The sequence below is a fragment of the Crotalus tigris genome, unplaced genomic scaffold, assembly GCF_016545835.1.
Source record: "Crotalus tigris isolate CLP2741 ecotype Arizona unplaced genomic scaffold, ASM1654583v1 scf7180000018777.2418813, whole genome shotgun sequence".
Taxonomy (NCBI): Eukaryota; Metazoa; Chordata; class Lepidosauria; order Squamata; family Viperidae; genus Crotalus; species Crotalus tigris.
In genome coordinates this window covers 1536410-1554153 of record NW_024097195.1, presented here as the reverse complement: position 1 = coordinate 1554153, position 17744 = coordinate 1536410, and the positions used below count along the sequence as shown (strand labels likewise).

The following is a 17744-nucleotide window of genomic DNA, read 5'->3' as shown; positions in this document are numbered from 1 at the left end:
TTTCTGTTGCTACTTCAGATTTTTGGATCAGCTAAGCTAAGCTCAATTTTCTACCTGGTCTCATACAGCCACCTTGTAGGCTGCTTCTGGGATTTCCAGGACTGGGAAAAATGTTTTAATGGTCTTCTGGAAAGCTAACAGAGATGGGGCTAATAACATCATCTGTGTAATGAGGCTCTAGAGGGCAGGGGCTACAGTAGAAAAGGCATGCCAGATGGAATTCCTTGCAAGTTCCCCCCTACCTGCCTCATGGGAAAGATAAATACAATTGGAAAGCTGTTATGTAAGAAGTTGTAAGATATCACAACTGCATAAAATTACAATAAATAGCAGCCAAAAAACCCTCTCCACAGTTACTAACGCCATCTTCTCTTTGCACATTTACAGACCCAGACCTTGGCACAATAAATAGTTTACAAAATTCCAACCATTTATTTTTAAATTAGAAAGTGGAGATTGAATTTTTTTAAAAAAATATTAAACATTTATATTATCTTTTCTCTAAAGATAATCATTTGCACTATCTCTGTATTATACAGTATGTGAGCTTTGTTCTAGTTATGTTGACTGGAGTTTTATTTAATGTCGACAGCGTTATTTACTTCCTTCAAATAAACATGTTTTTTCTAAGGAGAAAAGCCGTATCAGTGTGACTTTAAGGACTGTGAACGAAGATTCTCTCGTTCAGATCAACTCAAAAGGCATCAAAGGCGACATACAGGTTTGTTGCATATGTGAGCTTTTGACATGTGTTGCAATTTGCAGTTTCCCTTATCAGGAGTATGTGAAATGAAGTTGTAATTTTTTGCTTTTAAGAGCACTAAGGCTGGGACTATGACCTTTTATGTGTTTGTACAAGTTCAGAAATATACTACAAAGAAGCAATATTGAACTTAGGTTGGGATTATTATATGCCCCTTGAAAATATAGTAATGTTAGTACAGAGCAGTTAGACTGTATTTTGGGAAGAGCATTTAGATGTAGTTAGATGTTGTATAATTTGATTATTTCTAACCATATCTGCTGAGCATAGGTGATCCTAGAAACTAACCCTTTGGCCTGAGACACTGGGAAGTAATTTTTTCCCTATACTTGATAATGGGGAGGAATACTCCTTGATAGTTGAAATAACAGCTACTTAACAAACCTTAAGAGATTTAATACATTTTTATAAATGATACAGATGATCCTCGACTTACATCTATTGCTTTAGCAACGATTCAAAGTTATGGCAGTGCCGAATGAAGGGACTTACAACCAGTCCCGGATATTATAATTGTTACAATGTCCCATGGTCATGTGATCAAAATTTGGATGTTTGGCAATCTACATGCAACTTTCCCCCAGCCACTTATCTTTTCCTTATCTTTGCCCTTTTGGCCCTCTGCTCTCAATGGCCCCTGCCACCCTAGCTGTCCTTTGTTAGTCTTCTTGCTGCAGCTGCAGCTGCTACTGACCAAAGCATACCCAGCCTGGTCCTTTGCAAGGCAACCACTGGCCAGCTGAAGCTTTCTTCACCAGGCCTCACACAGTGGTTGCCTCTTCAGATCTGAGGAAGATGGCCTCATATGACTAGCAGTTGCCTCATGAAGGACCAGCCCTGGCATAACTCATCATTAGTGGAGCAAGAAGACGGTCAGCTCTGATGGCAGAGTTCAGGATAAGAGGGGTCTCAGAGTGAGTGCAGGGCAGTGAAAGTGGCTGGGGTTGGGGCAGCTGGTGCTTCCTGAGGTGGCATTGCAGTTTTGCATTGCATCGCTGGGCTTCCTGAGGTGGCAGCAAAAGTAACAACAGAGTGAAAGCAAAAGCATAATAAAAGCCAGCCAATCTTCATTTCTGATATTATTCCTTAAAAGAATTCCTTAGTGCAGGCATGTCAAACTCGCGATGTCACGTTACGTATCACGACTTTCTCCCCATTGCCGGCATGTTAAGTCAAAGCACTAAGGGTAAGAAGACTCATTCAAGTCAAGGCACTATAGGGATAAGAAGGCCAGCCATGCTGACTGAGGAATTCTGGGAGTTGAGGTCCACAAGTCCTAAAGTTGCCAAGATTGGAGACCCCTGCTCTACACCATACGTCATAATCCCTCCGATATCCTATAAGTTTGGAATCTGCAGAGAAGCCGTCAATCTTCACTGAGACCTTACAAAAAGTCCTATTCTGGTGCCACTATCTTACAGAAGAAATACAAATGTTCCATCAGTTCCCTTGCAGTCTCACCACAGCTTACTTTGCACTGTAGTGTAATAAAAATAAGCTCTTGTGCATGTGTAGAGGGTATAGAGAGTCACCTTAAGGGAGAAAGGAAAGATCCATTATCAAAGCAACAAACAGATAAATGTAGCTTAAGCCCATGCAAAGAAGAATTTATGAATAAGGACCATCACTTCTCTAATTCTCAGGAAGAAAAAAGAGAGGAAGCATATTTAGAATTAACATGATTCTAATACTATAGTCACTCTAATAAAAATAGGATAAGTGGTATCAGTTTCTTGGTCTGGTCTACCTTACAGGTCTGAGAGCATGTTTCAAATATTTTGAAAGTTGTATATATTTTCAATAAAAATCACAGCACTGGATAAACAACTAATTGTGCAAACAGAAATAAAATTCATTCAGTTCAATAGGGTTTAGGTAAGTAATATAAGACTTCAGCCTTAAAGTACTTTTTTTTTAAAGCTGGTATCTTAAGAAATAATGAGAAAATAATTCTATGCAATGACATGCTTGTATAGATATCTACAGATTAGGAATACTGTATGATTTATTTATTAATTTCATAGTATTTATATGGCTGCTCATATTTTAAAATATCTTAATTCAAATAACTAAATAAAATAACATACTAACAGAGATTTGGAACTCCTTTATGGACAATCATAAGTAAGCTTAGAAGAGAGGTAAGTGGAATATTGTGATTGATATTGTGTGCACAGTTAATTTTTTAAAGAATCTTCTAAGTACAGAAAATAAACTCAGATTTCTTTTTTTTTTTAAAAAAATCACATCATGAATAACGTTTTTAAAAAGTACTTGGATATGTGAAGAATGATGTACTGAACTGAAATGGAAAAAAGCACACATTATTAAAGGACAGTATTGCTTGTAGAAATAACAACCATAATTGCATGATGTTTCTTATTTCTAATTTTTCAAGTTTTCACTCCAAAGTGAATTAATGCTTCCTTTTTTGCCAGAAACAAAGGCATGGTAAAAGCACTAAATGGAGTTAAAAAGGACCAGGAGGCTGAAAAAGGTCAGATAGTTGCTTGATTAATGAGACTAGAGATGTGAAGGTTTATACTTAGAGAGAAAATGGCAATTGTTAAATAAAAGTAAAAGTCTATGTTTCTGAAATTCAGAAGAACGGATATTCTTATACCCCTGTAAAGGTACTAGAATACAAGAAGAGATTTATTTTATGTATTTAGGTGTGAAACCTTTCCAGTGTAAAACCTGTCAGAGAAAGTTCTCCAGATCTGATCATCTGAAGACTCACACCAGGACTCATACAGGTAAAACAAGTGCGTATACTTTTTTCCCATTTATATATTCTTATTTATTTTATTGAAAGTTAAATTATGATATTTCTTGGAAATTATTCTGGGCATATGTGATATTGATACGTCTTAGCTATTACAGAGAAAATAATGCTTAGGGCTGGGGTACTTAACTTTGGCAACTTTTAAGACTTGTGGACTTCAACTGCTAGAATTCCCCAGCCAGTCATGGGAATTCTGGGAGTTGAGGTCCACAAGTCTTAAATTTGCCAAGATTGGACACATCTGACTTAGAGCAAAATCAAGAGTCATAACTATCATCCTTTGGCAGAAGAATTAAGTTCAGATGACAAGACTTTAAATTGGGGTAATCTGTCTTTTTAACTCAACTTAATTTGAGGCTGCAACTTCTAGCCAACATTCTAAATAGGACAAACTGACTCAATCTTAGGTTCTGTCCCAGAGGTGAACAACCTGACCACAGGGGCCCTGAACAGCACTTGTGCAGCTCTGAAATCACTCAAAATACAGAAGCTAAAAATATGAATTTATTTCATAATCATCACTTTCCCTGCTCCCAGCAAAGTTGAGGAGAAGAAACTATTTTTTAATCTGAGGAAGAAGGGACATATGTGTGTTTAATCTGCTATCTGTATCTCCACCTCCTTGAAATAAGAGAGACAGTTCTCTAGGACCTAGTCAATTTCCCTCATTGTACTCTAGAGTATTTGTCTATATGTTGTTATAGCAAGATCAGCCCTCCTTTTTGAGCTTTATTTCTGCTTTTGTGTCTTTCACTTTTTCACATTATTGTATTCTGGAGATGCCCAAAGAAATGTGAGAGGAGAGGCAAGCTAGCCTAGAGAAGGCACAATTCTGAAATCACGCACACATATACATGTCATTCCTGTTGCTGGCCCTGTTTGGTGGATCTCTTCTCCACTGGTTTGGGACATACTGCAAGGAAATATCAATACAGCCAATGAAAGACATTGCCTGTATTTATTGAATAGTCACAAATTAGAACATGCAGCAGTGACTTCAAGCAGATACTAAAGAGGCAGAATGGGATTAGCTAAGGGGATAACTATTTTTATGGTAAGATTCCTTTGTGCCCTCTCTAGAATGGGCAGGCAATATTTTGAAATGGTCAGAAGAAAGACTCTAAATGATTAATATCCCAACAGCAAGACTTTTTAGAGCTTATACACACCAGGTACTCTAGTTCACCCTTTATATACCATATTTTCCGGCGTATAAGATGACTTTCTAAAGGGTTGAAATCGGCGCTGAAGTCGGGGGTCGTCTTATATGCTGAGTTGTCTTATACAACGGAAATTACGGTAGTTTCCGGCGTATAAGATGACTTTCTAGGCATGGAAATTGGTGCCAAAGTCGGGGGTTGTCTTATACGCCGTGTCACCTTATACGCCGGAAAATACGGTAGTCCAATGTAGCAAGGCAAACTAGTGGAAAACTAGTAATGCATGTATTGTCTGTTTAAAAATAAAAGTGTTACTTCTTCACTATACTTATCATTAATCTTAAGGTTCTAAAATAAAGATAACTGAAGTTGGAGAATATATTAATCAGAATTTACTCACCTGATATTTTCTTAAGTGGACCATTTACAAAATATTTAACAATTTAGATTGAAGTTTCCATTTCATAATATTTTCTAAATTGTCTCCTTGAGAACAAACAAAAAGTGTTAAATTCCATTTCAATACTTTTTTAAAAAAAACCCAACCCCCTTTTTCCATCAATAAAACAGATACAGGAAATGGTGAGATAGTGGTGATCTAGACTGAGGGCATAGCTACCTTTTCTCTGGACTGCTTTGCCACTAAAAACAACATCTTTTTTTGGGGGGGGGGAGGAATGCCATCAAGGCAGTATTGACTCCTGGTGACTGTCTGGACAAGTCCTTGCAATTTTCTTGGCAAGATTTCAGAAGTGGTTTGTCCTTGTCTCCTTCCTAAGGTGAGAGAAAGTGACTAGCTCAAGGTTACCCGGCTGGCTTCATGCCTAAAATGGGATCAGAACTCATAGTCTGGTGGTTTTTATCTGATGCTTTAACCACTACACCAATCTAACTCTCTGTCCTTAGCTACTAGCTGCTAGCTGCTATTTATTCCGAGAGCAGTCATTTGGAAAAATAACACTTGAGTGGCAATTTCTTCAGGGCATGCATGCTGTTCCATGATGCAAACTTGGTACAAACTGAACTCTTTGGGATTGGTTTAAAGCAAAATAAGGAGAAGAAAAGAGAAGCCTATGGATATCGTAATGAAGGACAGCTGTTACAGGGCCCAGTCAGCATACTTTCAAAGCTATTGTCCTCCAGAGTTTTCATTCTCTTTTGTTGTTGCTCCATCTGACTTATGGAATAGAAATGCTGCCTTCCAATGTGAAAGAAGGAGGGCTTCTGGTTTTGACTGTTTCCATCTCCTAGGAGGAAGCAATGTCCAGGGTTGCATTTAATGGCTTCAGCTAATTTCCCCCTGCCAAAACTCATTGAGGTCAGAGGGGGAAGGTTATCTACACAGATGCTGTGCTTGTTTGGTACAGATTTAGGACTGAGACTTTTTTGTAACCACCCGGATCTCTGGACCATGATTCAATTGAGGGATTAAACAGGGAATTATTAAATGTATTATTAAATGTTATTAAATGTACATTTAAGACACGTGCATAAATATGGATTTTAAGACACAGGCATTAATTTAAATTAATGATGGTTTAGAATATTTTAATTGTACTTTTAATGTTTTTATTATGAATGTTGTTTTTATATTATTATTGCAAACTTTCAAGTGGCTATGGTAGTTAGTACCATAAAATGCAATGTAAAGCTGGCCATTTTTCCGTTAAGCAACATTGTGAAATTTGACTATTCTCTGTCAAACAGGGAGAATATAATGTAATGTAATGTAATGTAAAAAATTTAAATGTTCAAACTATGAATAGATATAATACTTAAGGAGAACATCCTTTTATAAATCTAAAAATAATGGAAGGTTTAATTGAGAAAATAATCTACTGAGCAACCTCTATATAGGATACATACCGGAAGCTTTCTAAACTCTTCAAAGTAGGAAAATGTCCCAAACATATAGAACACATTTTTATTTAAAAGCAATAGAAACTAAGAGATTAACTCAACTTTTATTGGAATCTTTGGACAGTTGAACATGAGCTTAATGAAGCACCTTATAGTCAAAAGATAGGAATCTACTTCAGCACTGAGCCTTGGTGGTACAGTGGTTAGAATGCAGTATTACAGGCTAATTCTGCCCACAGCCAGAAGTTCGATCCTGACCAGCTCAAGGTTGACTCAGCTTTCTAACTTTGCAAAATGAGGGCCCAGATTACTGGGGACAATATGCTGATATTTGTAAACCATTTAGAGAGTGCTGTAAAGCATTATATAAGTCTTAAGTGCAATTGCAGTTTAATCAGAGTTCTAAGAGGGGATAAGGCAATAGTATATATTAGGATTATGATGATAATTTATAAGTGTACATTTTGTTAACAGGTGAAAAACCTTTCAGCTGTCGGTGGCCCAGCTGTCAAAAGAAATTTGCTCGTTCTGATGAATTGGTCCGTCATCATAATATGCACAACAGGAACATGACTAAACTTCAACTTACCCTTTAGGTGTTTCATACTTTTTGCACAACCCAGATGGAATTCTATGAACTGTTGCAAACATTTTCAGCTATCATCTCTTTGCTCGTAAGGAAATCTTAAGATGCCTTCAGCTTGGACTTTGGAATTTTCCATTCCAAACCTCAAATGGTTTAAATTTGTAACATTATTATATAACTTCGTTGGCTAGGTTACACTTTAAATTTTGCTATAGACTCTAGTTTATGTATATTTGTTCTTTCCTTCAGAAGATTTTTGTACTTATTTTTTACTTGAAATTTGTCACAGTGCTCAGTCATACTCATACATAATGAATGGTATATGTAAACGTCAATTCATGTACAATATATCCTTATTGTGAATAACAAGGTTTCCAAAATGCTACAGTCCTGTACAATACATAGTCAGATTAATAACCTTTGCATTACCCAAGGCAGGACAATTTTATTCTCTTTGGAGAATTTTTGCCACAAACTAATCCAAATCCTCACTTGCAACTCTCAGAACTGTGGATGTAATATTTTTTATATAGATATAAGTAACACGTTTGAGAGGTGAGGGAAAATGCATCTCCCACTGTGCATTGAAATGTTGCATTTCACAATTATTTTGTGATGTTCCCAAGAATCTCTACATTGAAGGTAGGGAATATATAGGGAGAATTGCCTATCATGCAAGGCCTTTCAAACTCCATTGAATATTTGTTGTGTGTATGCTTCTGTGTGAGCATGTGTGCATGTGGTTTGTGTGTGTATAAATCAGATTGTGCATGCTGTTAACATTTTGATCTATACACGGTTATTTATCTGCATAGAGATGATAAGCTTATCCTATATATGTGTATTCTTTCTCTGTGTAATTGGGGATTTTGCCTTTGAAGGATTTCCTATCATACAGGGACAGCCTAGTACACATAATCATACATTTATATATTGTGTACAAATCCTGATTATGCATTACTCCTGACCAATTGCCACTATGATCCTATGTATATTCAGTAAACATGATCTGTCATCTATATGATGCCAAGACTGATAATGAAACAATGATGAATTTCTAGTTTATCTTATTTTTGGAAAACCTAGGAGCTGAAAGAGATTTTTCTAGAACCTGCTTATGGAAGATCAATAGATAATACTGACTTCATTAGTATCAGTTAAGTAGGGAATCATTCTCAAGTCTGTTTTTTATCTTATCCCACCCCATTTACATTTAGATATCCAATCTATAATTCCTTTTTTTGCCCTGCTAAGAAAAGAAGAAAGTGACAATGTATGTGAAATCCTTTCAGTAAGTTGACAATGCAATTCTAGGCTGAAAATAAGCACCACTGAACTCAATTGGACAGACAACTGAATTAATCTATACGAAAGTGCTGTGAAACATTCTGTAGCATAGTACTATCATTCTGTGACTGTAACAGAATGTCCTTTCCAAATTTGGTAATACAAAATGATTCAATATTTTTTGTACTAAAAATGAGATTCTTGCACAGAGTTGACTGATTTTTATCGATAGCTGTCATGTAGAAAAACTGTATATTTTTTTTTATATTGTGAAGCTGGTCTAAATTTATTTCACATTGAGAATAGGTCCTTGCACAACATACGGTCATATATAATTATAGAAATTTAGGATTTCTTTATCATGCAGCCATACTGGTTATATGGCTAGCACGTTGTACAAAATTAAAATTGAACTTAAGAGGCTGGTCCAGATTTTCCATTAACACACATGGCTCTTAAGCTTAAACAGATAGCTCTTAAGTGACTTGATCCTCATTTACAATTATATGTGCAAGAAACCCAAAAATAAAATTTAAAAATGCCCAATGTGAGGAAATATATTATTTCAGGATCTGAGGTTTATTATTTACTATTAATTGATTGAAATGGTGTATATATCTCTATCTATAAATATATATATCAAGTAATGTATTTGCTTTTAAATAATTTAAAAAGCAAATAAACATGAGATTTGGAATCAGAAATTCCTGAAAACTATGGATACCACAAAGACTGTACCTGAGTTGTTCACTGAGCTTTCAAATAAAGCCCATTTAAACAGAAACAAATAATAGTCCAACAGATGTCTTATTTCATGCCATATTAGGTTTCAAATTTCTTCAATAGTGTTGACTTCTTTTGTATATAAAGAACAATCAGAGTGACCACCAGTTAACCTGTTTAGGTCTTGACCACAATCTATCCTTCTCCTTGGAGAATTGTACTGACAACAGTATCACATTTCATATTATGTTGTAGAACTTCACTTTTTTCTCTCCATGCACTTGATAGGACTGCTTTAAGAAAAAAGACCCAAAAGCCACACTTGTACTGGTTTCATTTGCCTTTGATGAATTATTTCTGCTATTTTGGAACAGATTTCACCACAAACTTAATGTAGCTATGCCATGGTAAGCATTTTAGTTTATTCCCTTTAAAATCATAGCCTCATTCCACAGTCCTCATAAAACTGGGTGTGTGCTCTACATTGTTAATCAGAAATATATTTTCATTACAAAATTCTTCTAGTGATTCATGCTATCACATGAAAAATGAATATACGGTGTGTTTTATCCTAGTAACATTTCTTCATTATAGTTTGATTTAGAAAGAATGCATAGATCAAGATCTCCTAGTCATTTTTATGGAGAACATTCAATACAAACCTGCCTATTAGATGTTTATTAGATGTTTAGATAGTTGGGAAGCTATAACTTCCATTATCCCAAACAACTTTGGCCAATATTCTAACCTACTTAATTATCTTGATACATATATGATAAATGTTTTACATAGTAATTTTATGACATGAATATTCTTGCTGTAGGTAGTAAAGTATAAAAATGAGGAGAAAATATATTTGCAGCCAAACCATTGGATCTTACCAAGCAGCTATGATATGCTTGGGCATATGGCTTTAATTTCTTTTTATCTTAAATTTAACCTGCATATTTTTTTTCCTTAAAGAAATGATGACAACATTCAATTTTTCCATATTCAGATATAAGACAAAAAGCACTAAAGGGAAGTGGCTTAATTCCCTTCATTGAGTACAGCTGCATCTTCTAGGATAACACAACAGTTAATTCTTCAAGTCGTCTTTCTTGCTTGGGAATTTAATCACTATTTCAAGGGAACTGTGACTCATTTGTATCAGTCAGTTTTATCTTTTGCTGTCAAAAGACAGCATGCCTCTGGAGAAACTCATAGCAAGAATGGCAAAAAAAAAAAAAAAAGATTTGGAAAAAGTAGGCTGTGTATGCACACATATTCATTTTTACCATACACCTTTTTTTTTCAATTTAAAGCTATTTCCTCCTACTTTTCAGCCAGCATTATCAGCCCTATTAAAAATGAATAATCAGATGGTCTCAGCCTTCATGGGCCCAATCTAAAAATAAAAAAAACCCTAAAACTAAAACTAAAAATAAGATGTATGGAAAGAAATATTGGGAGGAGAAGACATTCACACACACTAGTGGTATGGTAGATTCTATTGCCCAGATAGATAGAAAACCCTTGTGATAGTATTTACATACCTGCATACAAATACACAACCTAATTCCATTCTCCAGGTTAAGTACCCATTATTTCAACATTAAACATCTTGATCAAAAGTTCTAACTTCGAAGGAATACAGAAGTGTTCAAAAGAATATAGAAAGGGCTGCCACAAAGAAGAGCAGGCCAACTTATTTTCCAAAGCACCAGAAGGCAGGACAAGAAACAATGAATGGAAACTAATCAAGGAGAGAAGCAACCTGGAACTAAAAAGAAACTTCCTAACAGTGAGGACAATTAACCAGCGGAACAGCTTGCCTTCAGAAACTATGGGTGTTTCATCACTGGAAGTTTTTAAGGAGAGACTGGACAGCCAGTTGTTTGAAATGGTGTAGGGTCTCCTGCTTGAACAGGGGGTTAGATTAGAAGACTTCCAAGGTCCCTTCCAGCTCTATTCTGACTAAAACATGTCATTTTTTTAGTATAATGCAGACCTTTAAAATTTGTATCTCAGTATTTGAACACTGAGCCAAACACAAAGCCTGTTTTTCCAATTTAGCTTGATTTCCCATCTACTGGACTTAAAAAAATCTTAAGCACATTTTCATATGATGTATGAATGCATCACTTTCTTGAGATACAAGATTCTTCAGAAGGAGGAGCAAAAAAAATCTGTCTTTTCAAAAACAGATGTATGTAGGCATTCACTGCTTCAACCCTAACACAACATGATTAATATTTAAAAACTTACTGCTTCATTATCATTTGATACATATTAAATCAGTATTTTTGTGAAATAAATCATCCCAATTGGTGTCAGAAGTTGGCAGTGATCTTTACTTCATGTCAAATATTTTCAGAATGGTTATGTGCCCTATTTTACAGAAGATGGTTTTCTATTTGAAGACTGCAGAGTCATCAACAGGGAAGGCAGATTGCTAACAGTGATTGTGCCAAGTCCCTCCCTCTCTCTAATATCTAAAAAGGGATAAGACCATACCAAGTCCCTTACATTTTACATGAGTGAAAAGAGACGAAGTGCCATCTTGACTTATTTGATCCACTCTAAGGTGTCCTGTTCAGTGTAAGAGGTCATCCCTTTGCTTGAAGTCAGATGTTCAGTCCATGTATAAGACTGAAGAGCAGAATCTCTGAAATGGCCTAACAAGTTAGTTCATGATTGGTTGAGACAGCAGAGACAAAAGTCATATAGTGGTAAGAATTACATCGTATTGATATTGTAATTTCTATAACTGCACTGCAAATACAAAATGGGGTGTGCATATTGTATGTATGCTCACTTGTTCTCTTTTTTCATTATGCACTTCTTTATTTTTGGTGATCCTTAAGTAGTTCCTCCTTATGGGGTGGTGTCCTGCAGACAATAGTTTTCCTTGTGATACCCCAAGGAAGCGAAAGCTGGACATTGAGGCAACAGGACAGAAAGAATTATTGATGCTTTTGAATTTTGGTCTTTGGAGAAGACACTGAAAATTCCATGGATAGTCATTAAAACAAACAAAGGGATCACTGAATCAACCCAGAGTTCTCACTCAAGATGCATACATGATCAGGCTTAAATTATATTTGGACATACTGTATTGGGATCAAGTTCTCTTGTGAAGAGAACTGTAATGCTGGTAAAGGTAAAAGGAAAGAGAATCCCCAGCAGCAAGACAGATGAACTCAATTAGAACAACAAAGGAGGCAACGTTGGAAGATCCAAAGAGTCAGGTTGAGGAAACAGCTTGTTAGAAAACTGCCTAGCTAGGTAATCACTAAGAGCTGAGATTGATTTGATAGCAATAGCAATGGCAATAGCACAGACTTATATATCCTTCCATAGTACTTTAGAGCAGGGGTCCTGAACCTGTGGGCCCTGGCCTGGTAGTGGTCTGTGGCCTGCTAGCTAACGGGTCGTGGGACAGGCTGGCCAGTGTGTATGCATGTGAGCACAGACCTCCTTACTTGTGCTAGCATGTGGCTATGGGGCACAAAAACAGGATGCCATGCCATGGGGTGCAAAAATGGGCCACCACTGCTCCTTGGGCATAAAATGGACTGCCACCACACTGTGGGGTGCAAAAATGGCTGCCGCCGCACTCTGGGGCACAAAAACGGGCCGCCACCACACTGCAAGGTGTGGAAACGGGCAACCGTTGCATTGCAGGCTGCAAAAACAGGCCGCTGCCACGTCATGGGGCACAAAAACGGGCGCTGCAAGGTGCAAAAGCAGCCGCCGCCACACAAGGCGTGGCACCACACAAGAATGGAGCAGGACTAGTGAGTATCACAGCTGGTGCTAGCCCCGCCCCATTTGCAGCGCGCACCTATTTGCGGGCTCACATGCACACACGTGCACACATGCATGTAAAATGCTTCCTCCTCCCTTTTCAGGTTGAGACTTTAACATGGCTATGCATTGGGGAAAGGGAATTAGATTCTTAATTCTGTAGGAGCAATCTACATGGGCCTGTGGTAACTGCTACTTGTACTGTTTTTCCAAAAAGTGATGAAAATGAATGTTAGACCATATAAAATGTTGGTTCTAGGAACCCAGTCAGACCTGGATCATATTAGGAGAAAAAGAGTTAAATCCTTCCTATAGCTCATGACAGAACTTTACTTTAGCTTAATTCCATGGTATTTAAAATATACTTGGGTTTTTAAAGTGATACATTTCTTTGGTTCCAAAATAAATAACATATTGCAGTTTCTTAAGGATCACTTGGAATTATTTCAGTGTAAATAGGTTTACCAGAGGTCCAGCAAATGGAGGACATTCCTCCTTTTTGTCCTCATGTCCTCTTTGAGCAACCAAACCCTTACATTGTATGGTTTTTGGAGTACACGTATCTTGGTTGTTGTTGTTTTTTAGGGGGAACTGTTTTTACAAGAGAAGTCATTCAGATGTTTGTTTTTGAAAGTAATTGTAAATTGTCTGCTTCCATCTTTCCTTCACTTATTAATAGACTCCATAGTCTAAATTTACATTATTTTCTGATTCCAGCAGTCAGCTTCAATCTAGTCCCTTCAAATCTGCAGCTCACATGACTCACACATTTCTGTGGTGAAAGCACATCATAGTTGTGTAGCAGAAACCATTCTTTTTGGCTAATAATTTTTAACCACTAGATGGCTCACTCCCAAAGTATTTTATTTAGTTGCATATTGCTGAAAAGGATTGCTTAATTAGTAATATGAGCAAAAGAGACTTAATGTTTTCACAAACATGAAAACATTGGGAAAAAATGCAAGCATCCAACTTCACTGAATGCAAAAATAAACAAAGCTTAGAGATAAAGTAACTGATTATTTGCAAGCATAGAAATAGCAGTTACGACTTGTATTGGATTTTATGCCTGTGATTTCTTGAATGTGAAATAATTTTAAAAGGAAGTGAAAGAGCAATGAATCTTGTATCATTCTACAAAATATCTAAGCAATGACCTTAAGTAAAGTCATCTTGCTTTGTATAAATTTTAAGAAAAAGTTCATTTGAACTTGATTTTTAAAGAAAGAACCAGAAAAAGCAAAATTTGGGCAAAGACTGTCTTATCATAACTAACCATTCAATCTAACTTTTTCAGAATTCAGTGAAAGTACTGATGTTATAACAATAGGGGGGGGCAAAACCAGTGGTGTTAAACTCGCAACATCACATGATGTGTCGTGACGTATTGTGACTTTTTTGCCATTGCTGACAATGGGGTGGATGTGGTTTCGCTATGATGCATCCGGCCTGTGGGCCGGCAGTTTGACACCCCTGCTGTACAGGATCAGACTCCTGTAAGATATTTTAGTCTGGTTTTCACCTCCCCATCCTTCATTAAGATTTAGAGTTGAGCTGTGAAAGGTGACTCCTTTGAAAAAGATGTCAATTAAAATAGGAGTAATTAATTTGTATATAAAAGTTATTGATAGGAAGAACATAAGCAGAAACAAGATTGGAAGTCTAATGTAAATCAGTCATTCTAATTCACTTCAAAACTGCATAAATGGCAAGGGAATGAATTATATAATAAATATCAGGGAGTTTGAAAATAAGAATTATCCTGATTTAAGTAGCTAGGGATATGTCTTAAATCATTCAGAATGTGCTATATCATATCTAGCTAGCTAACATCTATCTATCATCTATCTTCTATCTATCTGTCTATCTTCTCTCTCTCTCTTCCGATCCATCCATCTGTCTGTCCACCTATCTATCAATCCATCGATTTAGCCATATCTAACATTTATCTATTCCCCCCCTCTCTTACATCTATCTCTAATCATTCACGTTATACTAAAACAATGGTAGGGAGATTGCAAGAATGCATATGTCTACCTAAGCCTGTAACCATGGAAGGGCTTAGGCAGAGCCTGATCTCACTATATTTTGTTGTTCTTTTATAACAAAGTCTGGCACTTGCTTGTTTTTAAAAGAACAAATGAACTTCCATCTACTTTTTTGGGATGTTCCCCTGAATTTTTAGACTGGCTCAATGTTCTACCATCTTATTACTATTACACAAACCTCTTCAACCATGGGTTATGGGATCTTTATTATTACTCATATCATCTAAACATATAGTAGGTGCCCTTTCCAGTTACTGCAACTTGGAATTTAAAACCCTTGGTCAGTGGTTCTCAATCTTTTTAATGCCGCGACCCCCAACCGGTCGTAAGTCGAGGACTACTCAACCGGTTGTAAGTCGAGGACTACTCAACTGGTGCAGCACCGTTTGCAGAATGGGACTTTTGGCAGGCTCAGCAGGGCAGAGACAGCCTGGACAATTCCTATTGGCTTTTGAAAGCCAATAGAATTAGACTCTATTCAAGAGAGTCTATTCTATTGGCTTTCAAAAGCCAATAGAATAAAAGGGAGTAGCACAGCTAAGGAAAAGGGGAAAAAAATGGCAGACTGCGTTGTTTGGCGACCCCCGTGAAATGGTCGTTTGACCCCAAATGGGGTCCCGACCCACAGGTTGAGAACCACTGTCCTTGGTGTTTATTTTGTCATCTATAGATTAAAGGTAAAGGCCCCCTGTTCAGTCATTTCCGACTCTAGGCAATGGTGCTTATCTCCGTTTCTAAGCTGAGGGAGTCAGTGTTGTCCAAATACATTTCTGTGGTCCTCTGGGCAGCATGACTATACCCTGAGACACACAGAATACTGTTACCTTCCCATTGAAGTGGTACCTATTTGTCTATTCACATTTGCATGCTTTCTAAATAATAGGTAAGCAGGAGCTGAGGCAAGTAACAGGAGCTCACCCTGCCAGACACCACTTGAGTCTCTGACCCAAGTGATCTGCTTTCTAGCTGACAAGCTCAATGTCTTTAACTGCTGAGCCAATGCATCTCCATTTATAAATAACATGCATAAAAAACCCAATGTAATGCATACTAAAGCATCATGTGATTTTTGCAACATGGAGAACTTCTGTCCACCCTTCCCCGACACAGATTTTCCATTTTTTTCCTTCAATGATCTGCTTGATCAGCATTTTTCATTAATTTAAACCTGCTCAGATTTCACTGAGATATTTGGGAGCTCCTTGTTGCTGAGGATTTTTTCCTTTAAAGATTAAATCATTTTCCCCCCTTAAATGTCACGTTAGATACCAACCTAAACTGAGGGGAAGATAAAATTATATCCAAAACTAATTACTGCATAGTCTCCTCCAAACATTTCAGCAAACTGAAATGTTTAATGTGAAAGAATACTTGGTATTATGCTATTAATACATGGGAAGCAATCTCGGCAATATATCAAAAGTCTTCAGCCCTATTTAGACACCAGATCTACTCTTCATTTATTCCCCCTTTCATAGAACAACCTGAAACTCACTTTGCCCTGAGTTTTGGAGTACAACCAGTATTTCTTTCCCACATAATACAGAAGAGTCATTCAGAAGACTAAAGTCTTGCTTTGGCTGAAACAGATGGTATCAGAAGAAACCCTGAACTCCAGTTTCAGTCTACCTCTCCTTTAATTAGTCCTTGTCTGACATCTGCAGAGAGGGCAGAGGTACCCAGTAACTGAATGCACTGATCTCTTGTCCGTTTTGACCGAGATGCATGAGTTCCGGGCAAATCTGTTGCTGACTTCCCTTCGAACTGTGATTTGTGACACTGCAGGACAAACAACAGTCTAACTTGCCTAGCTCTATATATTCCTGATATCTGTTCCAGGCAGAACTCAAGCTGCATGTGGAAATACTGTACCATGCGCCAAACTGCCATAAATTGCTTGTATGTAAGCTTATTTATCTGAGCTCCATTGCAAGAATCCGTCAGGACAATATGAGATCTGGTGCTGAAAATGAAGTCTGGGGATTTTCTGGCCAGAAATGAGGAAATCTAGTCCCTGCTGAACTTTTACAACTGATAAAAAGTGAAGTCTGCTGGCAAGTATTCATTTTTTAACTAGGCCATCTGCATCCAGTCAAGAATAACTTGACTTTTGGCAAAGGCCATTCATCAGGGCCCTGCACAACTTGAGGAGTAAAACAACACAAAAGACACAGAGATGGTTAATATACTTCTCCTGGAGTCCAAGGTCAATGCTGGCATAAACAAATCAGTGTCATAGTAACACACAGAAGCATTGAAGTTCCACCCAAGTGTTTATATGGCTGATGCCCCGTTTCTTTTTATCAGTGACTGTTATCATTTATTTAGCTCTCCTTTAGCTGCTCCATAAATCTTTACAGCAGTGTTTTTTTATTTTTGTAATTTTTGTCATCTTTCTTATCTGCTTTTATCACCTGTTTATATGCACTACATCTGCTGCTTCTGCTGCTTCTGCTGGTGATTAAAGATTAGTTCACTCTTGGGTTCCCTGTCCCTTGGTCAACTTTAGAAAGCCTTCAGTAAATGCATAATGGGAGATGCCTTTTGTGTTTTGCATGGAAGAAATACCGTAGTTTGAATAAATATTTCAGAGGGAAGGTGGATGAAGGTTTGTAGAATTTAGGAACAGCTATATACAGAATACAGGAAGAAGTCATCGTTTTCTATTCTCCATCTATTACATGGGTCTTCAAACTTGGCCTTTTTATGACTTGTGGATTTCAACTCCCAGAATTCCTCAGCC

At 37.1% G+C, this 17744-nt stretch overlaps 1 protein-coding gene across 1 annotated transcript in view; it reads left to right on the top strand.

Moving 5' to 3' along the window:
• Window positions 1-9234, top strand: part of WT1 (WT1 transcription factor) — a 50523-nt gene extending 41289 nt beyond the window's left edge. The window contains exons 6-8 of the mRNA XM_039355991.1: window positions 632-721; window positions 3436-3528; window positions 7043-9234. Coding sequence (XP_039211925.1) covers window positions 632-721; window positions 3436-3528; window positions 7043-7164 — 305 coding nt within the window. The 3' untranslated portion in view covers window positions 7165-9234. The remainder of the gene's footprint in view (window positions 1-631; window positions 722-3435; window positions 3529-7042) is intronic.
• The last annotated feature ends 8510 nt before the right edge of the window (window positions 9235-17744 follow it).